The 19,547-nt window shown below is 35.0% G+C and overlaps 4 protein-coding genes across 25 annotated transcripts in view; 3 read left to right on the top strand and 1 right to left on the bottom strand.

Annotated features, from left to right (window-relative positions):
* Rps24 (ribosomal protein S24) overlaps nt 1–19,547 on the top strand; it is a 60,460-nt gene that overhangs the window by 3,788 nt on the left and 37,125 nt on the right. The gene's annotated exons all lie outside the window — the stretch shown is intronic.
* Nucleotides 229–2,696, bottom strand: LOC145944838 (uncharacterized). Of its 3 annotated transcripts, none has more exons than XM_083053409.1 (3): nt 2,177–2,696; nt 1,459–1,674; nt 229–1,158 (listed from the first exon to the last, which is right to left on the bottom strand). In XM_083053409.1, the coding sequence occupies exons 1-3, from the start codon at nt 2,247–2,249 to the stop codon at nt 371–373; spliced, it is 1,077 nt and encodes a 358-aa protein (XP_082909535.1). In that variant the 5' UTR covers nt 2,250–2,696; the 3' UTR covers nt 229–370. The 3 variants fall into 3 exon arrangements, with proteins under 3 accessions (XP_082909535.1, XP_082909537.1, XP_082909536.1); XM_083053411.1 differs by having other exon boundaries at nt 230–1,083; nt 2,177–2,694; XM_083053410.1 differs by having other exon boundaries at nt 230–1,089; nt 2,177–2,692.
* On the top strand, nt 3,402–9,794 carry LOC145944836 (uncharacterized). 2 transcript variants are annotated; one of them, XM_083053403.1, is made up of 3 exons: nt 3,402–3,677; nt 5,849–6,028; nt 6,586–9,794. In XM_083053403.1, the coding sequence occupies exons 1-3, from the start codon at nt 3,576–3,578 to the stop codon at nt 9,418–9,420; spliced, it is 3,117 nt and encodes a 1,038-aa protein (XP_082909529.1). In that variant the 5' UTR covers nt 3,402–3,575; the 3' UTR covers nt 9,421–9,794. The 2 variants fall into 2 exon arrangements, with proteins under 2 accessions (XP_082909529.1, XP_082909530.1); XM_083053404.1 differs by lacking the exon at nt 3,402–3,677 and adding an exon at nt 5,270–5,723.
* The window catches only part of LOC145944834 (uncharacterized), an 88,315-nt gene continuing 79,768 nt past the window's right edge, over nt 11,001–19,547 (top strand). For 18 of the 19 annotated variants that reach the window (XR_014426741.1, XR_014426740.1, XR_014426752.1 and 15 more), the window contains exons 1-2: nt 11,001–11,314; nt 13,463–13,832. Coding sequence is in view for 5 of the 19 variants with exons in the window: in XM_083053400.1 (XP_082909526.1) it covers nt 13,626–13,832 (207 nt within the window). In the remaining 14 variants the exon portion in view is untranslated. Of the gene's footprint in view, nt 11,315–12,313; nt 12,675–13,462; nt 13,833–19,547 lie in introns of those variants that run through there. The other variant, XR_014426737.1, reaches the window with a different exon arrangement.

Raw genomic sequence — 19,547 nt, 5'->3', positions numbered from 1 at the left:
AAAAAGTAACGTAAGTAAAATTAATACTATTTTGTATATTAAATGAACGCGCCATTATCCTTACCAAAATAATAATCCAAATTATACATTATTTCCACATAAAATGACTGATTTTATATGAGATTTTATTTTTTCTTATATAACTTTTTATACACACTAAATTTATATTAAAATTTAAACAATTCTGAAATAATTTTCTTGTATTGTAGAAAATTATTTCTTCTATAAATTTTTCCTGGTATATATAAATATTTTCAAATTAAATTAATTACATTGAAGTATATTCACAATAGGCTCATTTTTATATTTATTAAGTGAAAATTGTGAAGACAAAATTGAATCATCTGATAAATATAATCTTGACTTGTTTTTAAAACATTATAACTTCAGCAGATGCTGGACGAGGTTTTTGTGTAGAACGTATATTGACAGTCTCGTTATCTTCTACTCTCTTATTGAAGACAGGTAAAATTAGTTCGGTAGATGTTATAGGTAATTCGGTGGTAGTACTAATTACAATTTCTTCGGTTGATGTCGCAGGTGATTCAGTGATAATTACCGTAGATTCGATAGATGTTACAACTGATTCAGTAGAATTTAACATTGTCTCAATGGATGGTATAATTGATTCGGTGGAAGTCACTGCAGATTCAATGGACGAAACAGTTGATTCGACAGAAACCGTAGTTGTTTCCGTAGATGTTAAGGTTGATTCAGTAGATATCGTAACTGATTCACTGTTTGTTACAACCGATTCACTAGAAGTTAGAATTTTTTCGGTCGATGTTGCAATCGACTCTGTGGAAGTTGCAGTTAATTGAGTAGTAAGTGGAATCGGTCCGGCAAGATTTATAGTAGACTCAGTTGAGACTGATTCAGTCTGAGCAACAGTTTGAGATGTCTGTTGTCGCGGTGTTGTCAATTCAATCGGCGTAGTCGTTGGAGGTCGCGTGACTTCTGGAATCTCGAATTCGTGTATATTAGGCGTCCAATCGATTCCGAACATGGGAGGCGATGGGAGGTTTGGCATCAGAGGTCTCATATCCCACTCATCTGAATCGCTATCTGGACTGTAGTTATTCCCTGTAACTTTCCGGATGATGTACCAGTTACCAATTCGAACGCCCCAATCTTGTTTTGGGTCCAAGAATATGCTAGCTAATACACCATAAAAAAATTGATAAAATAGGAATGTTAAATCAAGATTGTCTTCAAGAAATTGCTTGGGACTATGCAACCGTAGAGATCTTGGAAAGAATTGATACTATACGCGATGTTAATTGCGTTTCCTGTACGACTGTCGAAATCATGATACTTCCAATTATGTTCCGTAGCGAAGCATAAACACATGATTTAACATTCAGCTCGACGTAAATTTCAGCCTTATGATGTAACAATGAGTTAAAAGAAAACACTACATATTCTAACTCTAAACTTTACATGATCGAAATTACTTACACAAATCTAGGAATAAGCCTGGATAACCCGGTATTCGAGTTCCTATAGTTTTATCGATGTTCAAAATATCCTGCGCTGAAAAATTCGGTGTTGGACCGTCATTGCCGAACCACTCTTGCCATTTTCCCACGATTCGATTCTTGAGCAGTCTAAACCAATCTCGTATTGTTTCTCCGAATCCAGCTGATCGATATCCACTATGTAAACCTGTACCATCTGTGATAAGCGTTTGCATTGAGTAGAGTGTCAAAAGTTTATAGTAGGAGGATTGGTTTTTATTATATACCATGTACAAAAACACATACAAAAACAGAGTAAGCAGAGTAATTTCAAATCATTATAACATTGAACGTTTTCAATTTGCATAATTTTAAAAACATTAAATTGCATGATTTAGAAAACTAAAATATATATATATTGATCAATACTTGTAAATTTAATGTATCGAGTAAAAATATTGAATAATTTTAGTTAACAATTTGAATACAATGATACAATTTTATTATTAGAAATTATCACTATCTTTTTATTATAATTGAAAGAAAGGATTTTTAGGACAGAATGTTTAATCTATCATTTTAAAGATTTGAGAGACTTAATCTACATTTAATTCATTTAATTTTAATATTTATTATCTTAATGTTGTACTGGCTTTTCAATTTTCTCCTGTATATACACAATCAAGTTAACATAAACGATTGTTTACACTATGCACAACCTCTATCGAAAATTGGTATCGGCGTAGCGAGTTGACAGGTGAGGAGCAACAGCAATACACCGAGTGATTGCATTTTGCAACCGGACAAACAATATCACTCTGCGTGCAGACAGAAACGCGTGTGGCTTTATATGTCCTCTGACGGAAGTTGCATAGCATGACGATCTCGTTAGTTCCACAATTTTATCGGAAATCAAATTGTATTCTTGCAATAATATCGTTAAATAGCATCGGCCTTGTTCGTCCTGATCCTGATCTCCTACACGGTTGACCTCCGCGTCATTTCTATAATATATAACTTATACCGGGGAATCCAAACTTCGTATATAACGCGCGATGTGCAGCAAGGGGGACAATCACTTATTCCGCGAACCTAAAGCCGTAGTACCATGCTATTGTATCATGTTACGTATGAATACAAATTACATATGCTTATATGTGCGATTACTCATAAGCTGGGACTGGCTATTAGTCTCAAACGGACTATCAATTGTAATTGCATTGCACACTGCACACTGTTAAAAACTTACAGTTTATACCATTTATACTTATAGTTTATACATTTTTATATTATGCGTTTGCCCGCGCATCTAACGTTAGAAAAATGTTATTGCATTTAATGTATTGCGCTAAATTAAAAAAAAATTAATAGTTCATTATCTTAAACACGTGCAAAGTATTTAATTCTCTCATTACATTTAATACCAACTAACATGATTTTAATATGATATATAACCTGATTTTAGTAGATTCTAGTAGATTTTCAGCAGGGCAGTAATATCGGAACATGCCCATAGTCGGCAGAATCAGGTTATACCTCATATTAAAATCATGTTAGTTGATATTAAATGTAATGAGAGAATTAAATACTTTGCATGTGTTTAAGGTAATGAACTATTAATTTTTGCAATGAATCGTATAACCGTCAATGATAAAAATACTACAATCCATTTATTGCCTATGAGAAATCTTGTTAATGCATTTATTGGCACAAAGTGCCAAGAAGGACCGAAACTAGAACTTGAAGAGATGCGTTTTTCTTAACCATTTGTACATTGTTATCGATAGGATTCAATTGATTGTTAATTTAATAAATTTTTTGGATGGTGAAGTACCTAGCGCTCTACACAATTGCTCAACTTGCTAGTTTTTCAGGTACTAGCTCTACAAGTGTGTTAATCGTACATCAGTTGGCTGAAACAAAGCTGTTTGACCTGCTACATGCCAAATGTGAAAGTGGACTCGTCCAGAGCGGTTGAGAGTTGAAAACGCTACGTTTGCAACTCTCATTAGCTTTCGCTCTTATACTCCTCGAATATTAGTCTGTTTTTACTTGGTTACGCATTGTCTTTAGCTTCTAAGAGTTCTCTATAGTGCGCATGAGTCTGCTGCAAAGACAATGGACACCGACGCTACACGACACTTTATTCAGAATCCAGGTGCAGTCTGTCTACATCAAACAGCACCTTACCAGATCAATCGTGGTTCATCAAAGTATCAGGTAAATGATTTTAACGATAAATTATGGATACATTGTCAGTACAGAATTGATCGATAGGATGCAGTTCAATTCTGTACTGATAATGTTTGTATACATATTATACACAATCTACAAATCCCAAGTTTTGTACAGGCTACAACTACAATAACCGTGGATGTGTGTGGTTGGGTTAGGTTATACGTTATAGAACAGCTGATTGCGTTTCAATAAATAGATCGTATTGCACGGGAAAAAAATATCTGATTACCAATACATGTACGGATAGCGCATAGAAAATAAAATAAAATATATATAATTCTACGAAAATTTTAGCTTATCTCCAAACATAGACTCGCCCAAGATTCTTAAGTCTGTATCATCCAATCACAGTAGTATACAGTGACGGAACAATAACTGTAAACGCCCATCACTTCTTAAAAATTGGCAACTCAAATGTTTTTTAATATCTATTTTTTAGTCACAAAGTAGATAACGATTTGTGTGAAAACATTTATAACGTTTCACATAATTTGCTTATGTCTTTGATGATGTACATTTAAAAAACTATTTACAAAATGTTCTTACAGATCGATCAATATAGTTTCATCCCACCAATATTGATATAGCATTTATGATCAAACAAGGCGATTATATCCCTATGATCCTATTTAATTACTATTTAATAGCATTTTATGATAAACTTTGTAATAGAGATTTTTAGAAATTTTTACATATATATTTACAATATATAACTATTTAATGATATATTGCCTAGCTTAAACCTAGTTTAAATATGGAACTATGTTGTTTGTGTAAGCAATAAATTCTGATTATTTAATGTTAAATATTGTTAAACAAATTATCAAAAATTCATCTGATTATACAATTTATATATTATATGACAATTAATCGAACAGTTTGAATAAATATTATTGCTTTGATGAAGGATTAAGTCAATCAGAAAAAATTGTTCTTAATATAGTTTCCTTGGTAAGCTTACTTAAATATATCCACAGCTTTGTAAAATTGAATTGCATTTTTGTTAAACTCTTTATTGATAATCTACGTCTACGTAATATAGCGTCTCTTTTCTCTGCATGAAGTGTCTTCTCTTAAATCAATGTTTGGAAACATATAACTGTAGTGTACCATCAGCTGACGAGAACCCAAGATTCGCCAGATATGTCGATTAATCGTATGATGACTATAGTCCTAATTTTTTATTCGATATTTCGTTAATAATTTATAATAAAAATCTGAAAACATTCTATTACATCAACATTTTGCAAAATTGTTCATGCAATTTGATACCTGGATTTTAGGACATATAATCCATCAATTAAAATATGATAAGAATGCAGAAATTATTATATGCTTTTAGGGAAACCTCATTCTGCTAATTCCAATAATTCTGTAACATTTTAATTTCCGTCTCTTTTTCTAACAAAGTTTAATAATTATTGATTATGTCTCAATCTCTATCGACATTGGGATATATGGAAATTAGAGATTAAAGTTTTTTTTTTTTTTAAGAATGAGATTAACTGGTCTTTGTAAGCAACTAATTGATTATAAAAGAAGTACTCACAATATTATGAATGTCGATTAGTCAATTAATCTTATTAATTTAGATCACTTAGTTTGTGCATTCTGATTCTACGTTCTACACATGCTGCTTCTATCTTTCTTCCTTCATCAAAGCTTAAATATATTTGATACTATAAGCATAAGCTGAACGAAAGTATGTGTCGATATAGTCGAAGCAAGCAGGCCCAATTACTACATCATGTTATATATATGGCATCGGTGCCCTTTGGGCCAGTTCCGCATCCAGCACTGTTCAGCATCATCACTAGTTCGCGAGTGACCACCATGCCACTCATGCCAGTGGTCGAGGTTGGGCCGGGTTAAAACGTTTAGCATAAATGCGTCCCTCTTTGTCCAATGAGGATGTGAATAGACGCAGTATAAGTGGATACGAAGAAAAACAGTAGAGTGTCATAAACGCAACAAAGGGATATTACAAAATCTTGTAGCGACCAGTGTTGAGAAGTGTAGAGAAAAAGGGTATGCAGGGTTTTTAGTAGATGAGAAGAGGACACTCTCTCTGGCAGAACCAAGCAGAGTTGCGAATAGGCAGCATTGCCAACGTATTATTAGAGTACTGAAACTCAAAACGTGTCTCTCCACAGATTGTACCCTGTCCCGGAATGACAGACATCACCAGCATCCACGGAGACGACAAGAATGATGATGGTGATTACACGGCGTCACCACTATCACCTCCTCTTCTCACTGAATTCGAAATTCAATGCAAGCCAGAACCATGTTCCAGTATAGATGATTCGATTGATGAAGACCCATCGGAGTTTGTAAGTTGAGAGAACTGTGTGTGATAAGAAGTATATATATTAATATCGAGCAGCTTTATCACCTGTATACGCCGTGTATGTTTGCATCGAAATCGAAATACTATTCAATTTTTAACAAGTGTTTATATCTTTAGAAAAGAATACTTGAAAATGCTACTTATAATTAGCCGAAATTGGTAGCCTATATTTTGCCGCGCTTTTCTTATTGTGTTGATTGATCGTTGTAAATATAATAATATTTCGCTTTGTTATATATATTCGAATATTATTTATCATACAGATGATATTGCATAACCGATCGTTTTTCAATAAATCAAAAATTAATTGTAATTAGTTTTTTCACTGGGAACATTCAAATCGCACATTTTTTGGTTATGTTGGTTATTTTTTGGTTATATGTTTCGCATAATATAAATATATAAATTTTTTGTTGTCTCGTGTTACTTAATTATAATTTAACTTTTATTTGCTAAGAGAGTCTTTCTTTACTTAATTTTATATTAAAATGTTAGAAAAATTAGATATTTGGAAATAATGTATTTTATGTTTTATTATAGGTTGAACTCTCAACATTGCGAATTCCAATATCTGTACCAACGATAAAAAATCCAATTGTTTTATTAGAAAGATGTGATAACATTTGGAAGACATTACAATTGATAAAGGTTGTCCAAACTGAAAAACCAGCAGTAATCAATGATGACAATGAAAAAGATAAAGAGGAAGAAGTACAATATTCAAATAAAACTGAACAGTCTGTATCATATAGAAGAAAGAATCGATCTACAGTGAGAAGTCATAATACAGCGTCAGTACCTTTTGAGTTTTCTGTCCAAAGAACAAAAAAAGTATATCCTTGCAGTATATGTGGCAAGCAATACATGGAAAGACGATCCTTAAGAAAGCATTCGGAAAGAGTACATGGGATTACTATTCCATTACTCATCAAGCGTAAGCGTGTTAAAAATACTTCACACTTATCCAATAAAAAGGACTTCGACAAAGGCAATCCAGCTACTTTACTTAATAAAGATAGGAGTGATTTAAAAAATCTTAATAATGACAAAGATCCACATGGAAAAATTACTGCAAAAACAAAACTTGTCAATACTAAAACTGTTGCTTCACAATCTACAGTCTTAAGGAAGTTTGTCAAATGCACATTATGTCAACAGAAAGTAAGATCTATAAGAAAACATTTAATTCATTATCATAAAATTGGTGGTTCTTCAAGTGTGGTGAAACAACTGGAATCTTCATTGTTAATTGAGAATGGAGCATCATCTGAAGATAAAAACACTACATTAGAAAATATATCCTCCAAGAAATCTCCACAATCTGCTAGGATGGATACGCAAGATGGATTTCGCATAATGGATCATGAAACCGATACTCGTAGAACATCTCAAGTCAAGAGAAAACGAAAATATACATTATCTTATAAAAATGCAAAGAAAAGACTCAAGTTAAGTCAGAAAAAGAATAATGAGTGTTATGTATTTACTCGACATAAGCCTGCAGTAACACAGAAACACGCATCTGTAAATGGTACCTCGTACAAATGTGACATTTGTTTAGGAATATATGCATCTGATCGTAGTTTGTACAAACATCAACGGAATCACATTTTTCGTGGAGAAACTAAAGAAAATTTTCACAATGTCAAATGTAGATATCTTAATTCACCGTTTAATAAGAAATACAAATTATTACAGTCTTCCACATCAATTCATACAACTGCAAACAATACTAGCAACAGTGTCAATAAAGATTTACAATTAAATAATTCCAAGCGTGAAACATTTAATCGCAACAGGAAGATTTCCAAGATTAATAAAGCAATCTACAATAGAAAAATGGACAAGAATAATGAATTTATTTGTGTATGCGGAAGATTATTTCGAAATCCTCATACTTTGTTCATTCATAAACAAAGCTGTGAGTTATTTAGACAGGAAGATACAATATCGCAGCATGCTGCAAGTATCAGTGGTGATTCCGGAAGTGGTATTAGCATAACAATAAAGAAATTAAATAATTCCTATGAGATTGTTAAAGACAATAATGAAAACAAATTCCAAAAATCTGAAATTTATTTCAAAGAAAATAATTTGTCTATATCTAACAGATCTGATCACATCAAAGAGTCTGTAAATTTATTCACTAAACGAAGAAAAGAATCAGATAATTCCGGATTATCTAATTACAGTAAAGATCATAGCGTTTTGAAGTTACATGTCACAGATGAAGATATAATTATTGATGTTGAAGATGATGCACAAATTGAATTTGATAAAAATAATACATCAAAACAAATTATTATGGAAAATGATGAAAGATATATGTCAAAGGTGCAGAATAAGGTACAAAATTTAAGAAATAAACAAGCTCCTGATAAAATCCGTACATTGAAACAAATGTGTCAAAACGTTTTAGACAGTTTTGCATATAAATCTGAGAATGCAGTAGAAAATAATAATTTGAGAAACAGCCAGTTTGAAGATCAGAAAATACACCAGGAAGATATCAAGATTAAAAATCAGAAGAGAATACATCAAGAAAATAAGAGAAAGTTACGATCTTCAAATAAACGACGTCGAAATTATGGAGAGTTTGGTATTTTGAACGATAGAACCGAGGTTTGTATGAAGAAATTTGATGCATTATCATTATGTGGATATTGTAATGAACAGTTCAAGACAATTAACTCATACTATAATCATCAGTGTACTGTTAAAGAGGGGAGACCATTTGATGAATTTTCACTAGAGTTATTGTGCTTCTATTGTAACGATGTATTAACTAATTTCAATGAGTATGATAAGCATATGACAGTCAATCATTTTGTTAATGCGTATCATTGTTACTTATGTATTGAACAATTTATAAGCGATAAAACGCGATTACAACATATTAATTTGGAGCATAACAATATGTCTTGCAGATTTTGTAATGAAAAAGTTTCTGTTAGAGTCAAAGCCTTACATGAAGCTTATCATTTAGGTTTTGGTTATCCTTGTCATAAATGTAAAAAAGCTTATACGAATGAAAAGAATCTTTCGTATCATAACTATAAGTCTAGATTACATCCAAAGACTGATAATCTAAAAACTTGTACCATATGCTTAAAGACTGTAAAAATTCGAAGTTTTCGCATTCATATGTCTACACATAAACATAATTCTTGTTATTTTTGCGGTAAGCTGTTTTCTAACAGGACAGGTTTAGAGTTCCACACCATGATGCATCATGGTACACAGTCTAAATTAAAGTGTAATGTCTGTGGTACACGTTTCTTCACTAAGAAACAGCTCGAGAAACATGCAAATGTAGATGGATGTAATAGTAGCATACAAGGAGTGAAAAATGGAAATATAGCAGCATATTATTAAAAATATTTTTTGTTTAAGAATAGTAGTATAAACACAAAAAAAAACAACAGATTAATGCGAAAATTAATATCAGACATAATTAAAAATATTTTGCATCTCGAATTGTTTTAAATTTAGTAGAGATAAGAAGTTTTTATGAGTTATAATTAAATTTATTATATATGTATATGTGTGTGTATAATCAAATTCGTATTTTATTATATAGTTCATATATGCGCGTATATCGATTATTGCGTATACGTGTAAAAAGAAAAAATGCACACATGTTTCATTATCTTTATGTATAAGACATGGGTGATATTATGTGAAAGCACCTGTAACTTGTCATATGTTCCATAATGTTCTATACAATATATAAACGGCTTATGAACAGATATTTTCGCTTTCTGCTACATTCTCACATGTCTATTGTATCGTCTGTGTAGTATTAATATCTTTAAAACTAATATCAACAAATAAACTAGTATCAATATCGTGCAAAATAATTTTTCTTAAAATAAATTTTTCCATAAATGTGTCTGTTTTATATCGATAATTAAAGCTGTTTTTAGTATTATAGATGTGTTCAGATACTTTTAGTATTCCTTCTGTATTACCTGTTAATTGCCGTTATATTGTTCTATAAGATATTAATTTACACAAACGATATATTTCCAATTAGATTTACCTATGTTAATATTTTATATATACAGTTGTACAGGAATTAAGGGTATAGAATCTATATTTTTGTAAGATATATATCTTATCATTTATTAAAAGATAATAGAACATTATACATATAATATTCCCATTGAATATAGAGATGAGTAAGTGACAACAGAAAATATCGTTATTAACACATGTTTAACAACACCCTTACAGAAAATATGTTATTTGTATTGATATATCGTTTATTTTTAAACTTGTTATTTACATGAAAGTCATAATAAACCAAAAGAGTATAATCTTGTATGTAAAAGGTATCACGTTATCTTATGTATGTATATATATTCTTTTTTAAGATCTCTGCATCGAATTTTATATTGTGAATTTTATATTACTATTATACGTAACAATATCATGATAGTGAAGTTAATTTTATACTTATTATACTTATGAATTAAACAATATTGATCTTTCATTTTAAACATATGTATATATTGTTAAATTTTAATTGTTTTTTTTTTCATTTTTGTACGTGACGTGTAACTAATTAATGTGAAAGATATATAGTTATATTTTACTAATTTACTAACATTGCTTTTTTTTTTAAATTTGCAGCTTCTATACATTATATGATAAGTATCGTATTATTTGCGAATTTGTACATTGCAACAATATTCTTAAATGAAATGTAATTGTGGACAATCTGGAACTTAGCAAATAATATAGCATTTATTTTCATCTTATAATTAAAATAATGAAAGTTACAGACGATTTAAGCGACAATGAGAGAAACGTTTTCAACATCTTATATATTGGCTGCGAGAATTCGACAGTTTGAAAAATTGGAAATGCGCGCGCGCAGTAGATGTCGCGGCGAGCGCGGCGTCGCCATCGACGGCGGCGCGGACTCGCGGACGCCGCGGACGTGCGCAGTAATCAAAACTGTGCGGAGTGTCGGGGAGGGCGGTCGCATTACGCTCAGTGCTCTCTTCGTCGTGCGATTCGCGGAGACGAAGGTATATACGCGTCTGTGTTTGTGTGTGTGCGCCGGCGGCCGGTCGATGTGAAGAAGCGAAACGCGACGAGAGACCAGCGACGACACAACGAGAAACGATGGCGCACCGTCGTGTGATTTGACAAGGGGGGAAGGAAGCGCCCGATGGGAAAAGTGTCTCGTTAATACTGCCGTGGTGGTTCATACTAGTGGACTTGAAGGTATCCACCGCGCGCAACCCTGCGTGTAATCCTGGTTAGTGTCTTCTTTCTTTCTCTCTCTTTCTCTCTCTCACCCCCCCCCCTTTTATCTGTCTCTTTCCGTCCGCTCTTTCTATACTTGCTCGCGCGTAGGGTGGTGTTCGAATGTACGTAATCGTTCAATAATCATGCGGATTCGAGGCGCCGCGCATCATCGAGCCGGGACAAACTCGGCTAAAGTGCCGGGAAAAAGAGTTCGAAAGATCGATCGCACGCGAAATAAATATACCGCGTCGAAGAACCAGACCGGGCACCGTCGACGCTAATACATACATATGCAATGCATATGTTACGCGCGTATATGCGGACGCGTATAAATGACAACGGAATTCTGGTTTAATAATTGTGGATGCGCTCGCGGGATATAAACTATCGCGTCTATTTTTTGCACCGTTCGCCAGTTTTTCCCGTTTCCTACTGGACAACGACCCCTCCAATCGCGATCCGGTTCGATCCGATATAATTAATTCAAAGCATTCATATAAATTATATACTCGTCATTAAGGAATTTATCCCGCGATATCAATCGCAAGGTGGAACATTTTCTACGAGCATCAATTTTTCCAATATTTTGTAAGATTTATAACTGTAATTAACAATTTTCTCCTTTTATATTTAATTCAGTTATTTTCGTGTGTTCAAAATTGGCCTTGCTCTTAATTAAATTATATTATCGCGTCATTTCTTGAATTCTGTTGTTTTTTTTATTTTTACAATGCGACAATCTTTATGTATCGTCTCTAATATTCTAAAGTAATATCCTAGTATTCATGACTCTATATATTTTCTCTATTTTTAAATACGCAATACAAAAATAGATATAAACAAAGTAGATAAAAATAGATGAAAACATACGGATGAGCATTTAGAGAACGTAATACTTAAATATGTGCGAAGTGAAGGAAGCAGCGGAGTTAAATGAATGCGCAAGCGAAAATAAGAAAGGTTTTCTAGATATTGAACATAAATTGTGCACATCTTTGGATGCCGGATTCCAGTGTTGAATATACGGTCGTAAAACCGAAACGTCGCGCGCGCGAATCCGCCTTTATCGCTGCGGTTCCGAGAAGCGCGCAGTGCTCGAACGGACACGCTCGGATCGATTTTCCCCGTGGTTCTACAGTCGACGTATGTGCGCGGGCTTAGGCTCGCTCGTACATACATTTTCTCGGGTTCTCGTGGATCGCCAGCTGTGATCATTCGTTATTTTGTTCCGTTGAATATTCGCAATTACATGCGACGCATGTCGTCGTCGTTATCGTCGATATGAAGTTGACTTCACGTTTGTTCTTCGGCCGAAACGTTCGCGATTCTGGACGAAGATACCTCACGTTCCCGCCCAAAAGCACGGAAAGGTCGGTCCTCGCTTTTATCGTTGATTTACATTGAAAAGTGATAAATATTAGAACGCGACTAGCTTTAAAAAAAGAGAGACTTGTGAAAAGAAGAAAAAGTTGTGACATATATAGTGTTTTAATAAAAGGTGCATCCTAGACAAAACATAAATGTCTAAAGCATATTGTCGAGACGTTACATCTTTGAAACGTACTTTCGGATTTTTGTGTTGTGATTTTTGATTATGTTAAATATTGGATTACACTTTGGCTTGCACCAAGTTCACTGCCTCGATCCTTTTTTTCTCAGCGAATAGCAAAACGGTAGGCGATCACAATGTGCTCGGACCGTTTTGTCATGTACGGTTATACCACCCGTATCGTTTCGTGGAGACTAAAAATAGCATTCTCCTCGAGAATCAACCAAACTAATTCTGCCACGGTTGCCCGATGAAACGCGTTCTTCATATTTTATCGTCTTCATTCTTAAGGAAATTTTTAACAATTATGCATTGAGAATTAAAATAGATGAAATTTAACAATTTTACGCCCACTTTAAATATATAATTAAGGTAAAAATTACATATAGCACGTTCCATTGGTAGTAAAACATTCCGAACGACATATTTGTAAATTTTCCCTGTTTCTGTTAACAAGTCAAATTGCTCTATCAATAAGCTTGGGTTTCGTGCGTCTCGAGAGAAAGGAAACCCCGCGGGAATTGAGGGGCTGAAGTAAATGACGTGTTATCGTCACGGTCGCATTTTGATCCAATCGCTTCTCTCTGATCGATTCGATCGGTCGCACAGATATCGGGATTCCGCACCGTGGACCAACGTTGGAAATTAACGAGCGCAAGTATCAACGGGGTGGGGGAAACAAGAACGGCGGCGGTGGTGGTGGTGACGGTGGCGGTGGCGAGGGTGTGAGACGACGAGGACGGAGAGGGTGAATCGACAGAACGGCCAAAGGATGACGGGCGAGGACGGAAAGCGCGGTGGCGGCGCCGGCGATGTTACAACCGGAGCAAACATGAACGCGAATGTCACCGACAACGCCAATAATGTTAACGCCAATGTTAACGCCAACATAAACGTCAGCCAGCAGAACGGTGCACCGGAAAAGGCGCCCGTCGTCGGCGGTACTAATGTGGAGACGTTACCACGCGCCGGAAAACAGGTAAGATTGTCATCAACTTTTCATTAGTCTAGTTGTAAGCACCGAGAGTGATATAGACCTTAGCATTTAAAAGAAATCGATTCCTAGGGTCAATTAAGCAAATCTTTTTCATTTCACGATTTCACGTCTTTTCTTTACATTCTCTTAAAATTACGCAAGTGGAAGAACAAGGTTTATTTAATCAACGTTCTATAAATAAACGCATCGCTTGATTTGTTCTCTTGTAAACTTTACTACATTTTTTAACGTTTAAATATATTTGTTAAATATATAATATATATTTGTTTCATCCGAATGCACAGGCAGTAAATAAAAACAAAATATAACTCTTGGAAGAGCTTTTTCTTTTTGCTTTTGATAAAAAATGTTTTTTAAAATGTGAAATAAACAAGAAGAAAGTTGGTTGCTTCGGCCTTATATCACATTCTCAATTTTATCTACAAATCACGAAATATTGTTATTTGATGCTGAATACGTATCTCTTAATTTCACTAATTTATACATTGCAAAAATATCCTTCGCAATGCGATAATGTCTTATCGCAATCTTGCGTGTTAAATGAACGTTAAAAAAACAAATTTATAAAAAATTACATTAAAAACCAAATCAAAAATAATATTTCACTATAATAAATATAATAGAAATATCTTTCTATCGCTGTGTTATATTGTCAAGGTTGTAGGATTACTTGTGTATATTATTAAATTTAAAAAAATTTGCTGTGTCACGTAATATCGAGTTTTTTAAGTACCGCATGGTGTGCGCATTGGTTCGTCACGAACATATGTATTTTTGGCCACGAGACGAGGGAAGAGAGTAGTATTATCAAACAAATAATAGGCTTCGTATGTATACATGGTATTTAATAGTATATACGAGCTTGCATTTGGCTGTTTTGCCGCATGTCAGTTCGCAATTTCGATTGCGTGGGTGAAGTACAAAAAGGGGGTTTAGTACAATTGTACTCACGTGTTTAATACTCCCCATGAGTTAGTTTCGTTTAAAATATTTCTTGCTAAACAACTTTAAAAAGGTGTCTGTGAAGTTGGCACGACATTTTACGAATTAAAAAAAAATAGTAAGAGTTCTTATAATACTTTTCATAGTTCTACAGTTACTGATAAAAATTAAAAAGAGTTCCGCATTTTTCATATTAAAAAATCAAAATTGAAAAAATGTGCTAACTTCGCGAATCTAGCACGACACCTTCCCTCTAAAGTACTTAAACGCGTTGAATAATATCATTTTTGGAAAGAGTTCCCGATAGTTCTGCACAAGTTCAGCATATATATGCAATTTCAGATCGATATTCATCAATTAATAATTTTTAATCGATTTTTAATATCTACGTCCAGCACGACATTTAGTGAAAATGTGTCGTGCTGATGATTTTCCACAGTTTTAACGGTAGTTCTCTACAGTTCTATAAGAGTTCTATACTTTAGAAACATTTTTTCATATAGTTCCGACTGTTTACTATTTTTTAAACAATTTTTTAATTCGTAAAATGTGCCAACTTCACAGACACATATAATACATATATATTACAATAAAAAATAATTTATATTTGAAAGAAATATATCTTATTTCGTAAATTTTTTATAAAATATCTGTTTTTTAAGAATAAATAAAAAATGTAGTTGAACGCAAAAATTATTTTTTGCAGTATTCATTATTTTGAAAACTCTTTTAATGTGTGTAGGTATATTTGTTATTATACAAATCAAATATTGTGTACTACAACTTTTCTGTTGCATATCGTATCGAGGAGTATTAAATTATTTTTTATTTTAATGTTGAAATTGAATTTGAGTGAAAATATATATTGTCTAGAGAAAATAAGTATATATATATATATGAAAATAAGACTCATTATATATTTTCTCGATTGCATAGCGATTCCAAAATTCGCTAGTGAAATATTCAGTTATTGCGATCGCAAGAGTGAATGAAGTATAAACAGATTTCATAATAAGCTTCATATATAACGATTATCAATACTTAGGCGTATATATTTTCGTATAATCAATAAATAATGATATAAATAATTCGACTAACATTTCGCCGGCACCATTTTTGCTGTAGGAAACCAACCTCTGCGTCGGGGGGAACTTTCCTCGTAGAAGCACAGCTTCGAAACACTTTATACTCGCGTTACTTTATTTCGTTGGCGACGAGCGGCGACGCCCGGGTTTGAACTATCACAATCTTCGACGCGTTTCGATAAAACGCGAGAAACGCGAGAGCTTATTCGCGCACCACCGATGCTCCATTTTCGCGTCCACGCTTTTTTCAAGGCCAAATTATCGCAGGGCCTTATCGAACGACGATGGCGACTTCCTCGCGACGCACTCAAGAGTCGCCGATATTCCTAAATTAGCGAATTAAAATTAGATTTCCGGCCGACGAGATCAATTTCGCGCGGATCAATGCGGTCGCGATCACGATGTCGATACACGCGACGCGATCGAGTACGATAATTAACGGCGTAAAGACACTAATTAATACTCGTACTTTCGTGGCCCGGCAATTAGCGCGCGACCGTTGATCACGAACAATGCGGAAATGCATTAGAGGCCGGCAGCATTCTAGATTGTGTTCGGAAATTTATTCGCCAAAATGCAGCATTTGACCGACCAATCAGAGAGCGAGGATCTCTTTGTCCTGATTGGTCAATCGAGCTCTTCACTCTAGGTGAATATACTTCCGAACACAATCTAGAATGCTGCCCTCTAATGCATTTCCTCATTGTTTGTGATCAACGGTTGCGCGCTCATCGCCGGTCCACGAAAGTACAGGTATTAATTAGTGTCTTTACGTTAATTATCGTATAAATCCGATCGCGTCGCGTGTATCGACATCGTGATCGCGATCGCACGCGCGAAATTGATCTCGTCGACCGGAAATCTCGTGTAACGTGTTCGTTTATTAGTAGCAATTTCGGGACGCGCAATACGCCAAGGTTGAAGTCGTTTGGAAGAGGAGGGGTGGGGGGAGGGTCGCGGCCCGGGCGACCCCTTCCACTACAACTTGGCCCCCTCTCGCGACGTGTTGCGCGGTTGCGCGTCCCGGAACTGGCACCGACCGGCGTCAGTAATAAACGAACCGTTGCGCGAGACACCTGGCTGACGAGATTAATTTCGCGTGTGCAATCGTGGTCGCGATGTCGGTACACGCGACGCGTTCGGATTCATACGATAATTAATGGCGTGAAGGCACTAATTAATACTCGTACTTTCGTGGCCCGGCGATGAAACGCGCGACCGTTGATCATGAACAGTTCAAAAGTGCGCTAGGAGTCGGCATTCTAGATTGTGTTCGGAAATATATTCACCTAGAGTGAGAGCTCGATTGATCAATCAGGACAAAGAGATCCTCGGTCTCTGATTGGTCGGTTAAATGCTGCATTTTGGTAAATACATTTCCGAACACAATCTAGAATGCTGCACGCCCTCTAATGCATTTCCGCATTGTTCGTGATCAACGGTCGCACGCTCGTCGCCGGTCCACGAAAGTACGCGTATTAATTAGTGTCTTTACGTCGTTAATTATCGTATAAATCTCGCGTACGTTTATTCGTGCCAGTCTGTGGCAGTTACGAAACGCGCAACACGTCGCGACAATATCGCCAAGTTGGAGTGGTGGGGGTCGCCGAGCTCGCACGTACTCGGCCGACCCCCCTTCCATTCCAACTCGGCCATTTTGTCGCGACGTGGCACGTTCCGTAACTGGCACTGACCAGCAGTAATAAACGAACCGTTACGCGATATTCTCGGCCGACGGGATCAATTTCGCGTGCGCAATCGAGATCGTGATGTTGGTACACGCGACGCGATCGGATTTATACGATAATTAACGGTGTAAAGACACTAATTAATACTCGTACTTTCGTGGCCCGGCGATGAGCGCGCAACCGTTAATAACGAACAATTCAAAAGTGCAGTAGAAGGCAGCATTCTAGATCGCGTTCGCAAGTATTGTATATATAAAATATAGCGCAAATTCGGGAATATCGGCGACTCTTGAGTGCGTCGCGAGGAAGTCGCCATCGTCGTTCGATAAGGCCCTGCGATAATTTGGCCTTGAAAAAAGCGTGGACGCGAAAATGGAGCATCGGTGGTGCGCGAATAAGCTCTCGCGTTTCTCGCGTTTTATCGAAACGCGTCGAAGATTGTGATAGTTCAAACCCGGGCGTCGCCACTCGTCGCCAACGAAATAAAGTAACGCGAGTGTAAAGTGTTTCGAAGCTGAGCTTCTACGAGGACATTTCCCGACGCAGAGGTCTTCCTACAGGAAAAATGGTGCCGGCGAAAGGTGAGTCGAATTATTTATATCATTATTTATTGATTATAGAAAAATATATGCGCCAAAGTATTGATAATCGTAATGTATGAAGCTTATGAAATCTGAGAAATTATCGCTTGCCAATAATCATAATCAATAGTTTAATTGAAAAATCGTGGTTTGGGAGATGTATTGTGATCCGCATGGCACGTGCATCTCACGATTTATCGACGGAATATTCCGACTTAAATCCTAAATAATACACGCGGAATCGCGACCTAAATAATCCGCGCGGAGTCATCGAGCGATGACCAATAATCCAAAGTCATTCGATTCTCAATCCAATAGAAAAATCGAAATTTATTTCACTCGCAAAACATCTCGTTTTATTGGCGGAACCTCGCGTCTTATTGGCGTTTCGAATTTTCTTCTAGCATCCTTTTTCGTTCCTCGTCGTGTCTCGTTCTTTTTCATTCGAGTCCACGCGGACTCGAGTCTCGAGCGTCGAGCGACTTTTTCTTTCTCTATTCCCTTTCTTCCGTCTCTCTCGCGCTTAGCTTATCTCTTATTCCTTATATGGCACATGGCACGCTCGGCCTCGGTTCTTCAATAGGTAAACAAAAAACAAACTAGATATGCCGACCACTTTTTTCCCAATTTTCAATGGTTTTAAGTGTCGCACATCGCATCTCGAAATTTGAAATTACATGTCGAGCTGTCATCGAGTTTCTTATCGCGGAGATTTTTATCTTTTAATACTCGTACATATTTCTTTCGTACATGTATACTTATACACGCGAATATATAAGATATCGTCGGTGTAGTTTCGAGCATTTTTTTCGAGTGTAGGAAATAAATGTATACACATCTTTTAATGTATCAAATCTTTTACTAAATCATCTCTCCAAAATGTTACTCTTTTTTATAATATTAAATTTATAAACATAATTGCTCAATCTCGGAGCGAAAAAAGAGTATTGTCGATTTTTCGTCACTAAACTATTGAAACTATTGAACATACAATTCTTTATTTTAATTCATACTTTTACGATTTTATATTACGAATGTTTTATAAATTATAATGATTATTCGATCAATTTCTATGTCAATATGAAATTGTTATTGATAGCTTGATCGCACGCAGTTAGTTGATTTTAGAAACAAGATAAAAAATAAAAGTGAAATATGATATTCTTAATTGAAAATTTAACTTGTATACAAAACTGAACTATTTCGCATTATATTATCGCATTATATAAAAGTAGTTCACATTATATCGTACTTGCGCATTAATTTTTTTAATTATGCGGACAAAAAAAGTATTTAAACAATTAAGCAATTATAGAAATAACTCAATATGTGCAATCTCGAAATTCATCTATTAAGAAACATAAACATTTTGTCGCTTTGTGACAAAACTTCAGCAGATAT

Source organism: Prenolepis imparis, unplaced genomic scaffold (genome assembly GCF_030444845.1).
Source record: "Prenolepis imparis isolate NDT839.2.m4 unplaced genomic scaffold, iyPreImpa1.0 SCAF_13, whole genome shotgun sequence".
NCBI lineage: Eukaryota > Metazoa > Arthropoda > Insecta > Hymenoptera > Formicidae > Prenolepis > Prenolepis imparis.
The sequence above is the reverse complement of the archived record's forward strand: the minus strand, read 5'-3'. Positions and strand labels throughout refer to the sequence as shown.

Coding starts and splice junctions, on each gene's coding strand:
- LOC145944836 (XM_083053403.1), top strand. CDS start 3,576: ATGGACACCGACGCTACACGACACTTTATTCAGAATCCAGGTGCAGTC. Junction 3,678..5,848: donor GTGGTTCATCAAAGTATCAG/GTAAATGATTTT, acceptor GTCTCTCCACAG/ATTGTACCCTGTCCCGGAAT. Junction 6,029..6,585: donor ATGAAGACCCATCGGAGTTT/GTAAGTTGAGAG, acceptor GTTTTATTATAG/GTTGAACTCTCAACATTGCG.
- LOC145944838 (XM_083053409.1), bottom strand. CDS start 2,249: ATGCAATCACTCGGTGTATTGCTGTTGCTCCTCACCTGTCAACTCGCT. Junction 1,675..2,176: donor GATACCAATTTTCGATAGAG/GTTGTGCATAGT, acceptor CGCTTATCACAG/ATGGTACAGGTTTACATAGT. Junction 1,159..1,458: donor AGGCTTATTCCTAGATTTGT/GTAAGTAATTTC, acceptor ATGGTGTATTAG/CTAGCATATTCTTGGACCCA.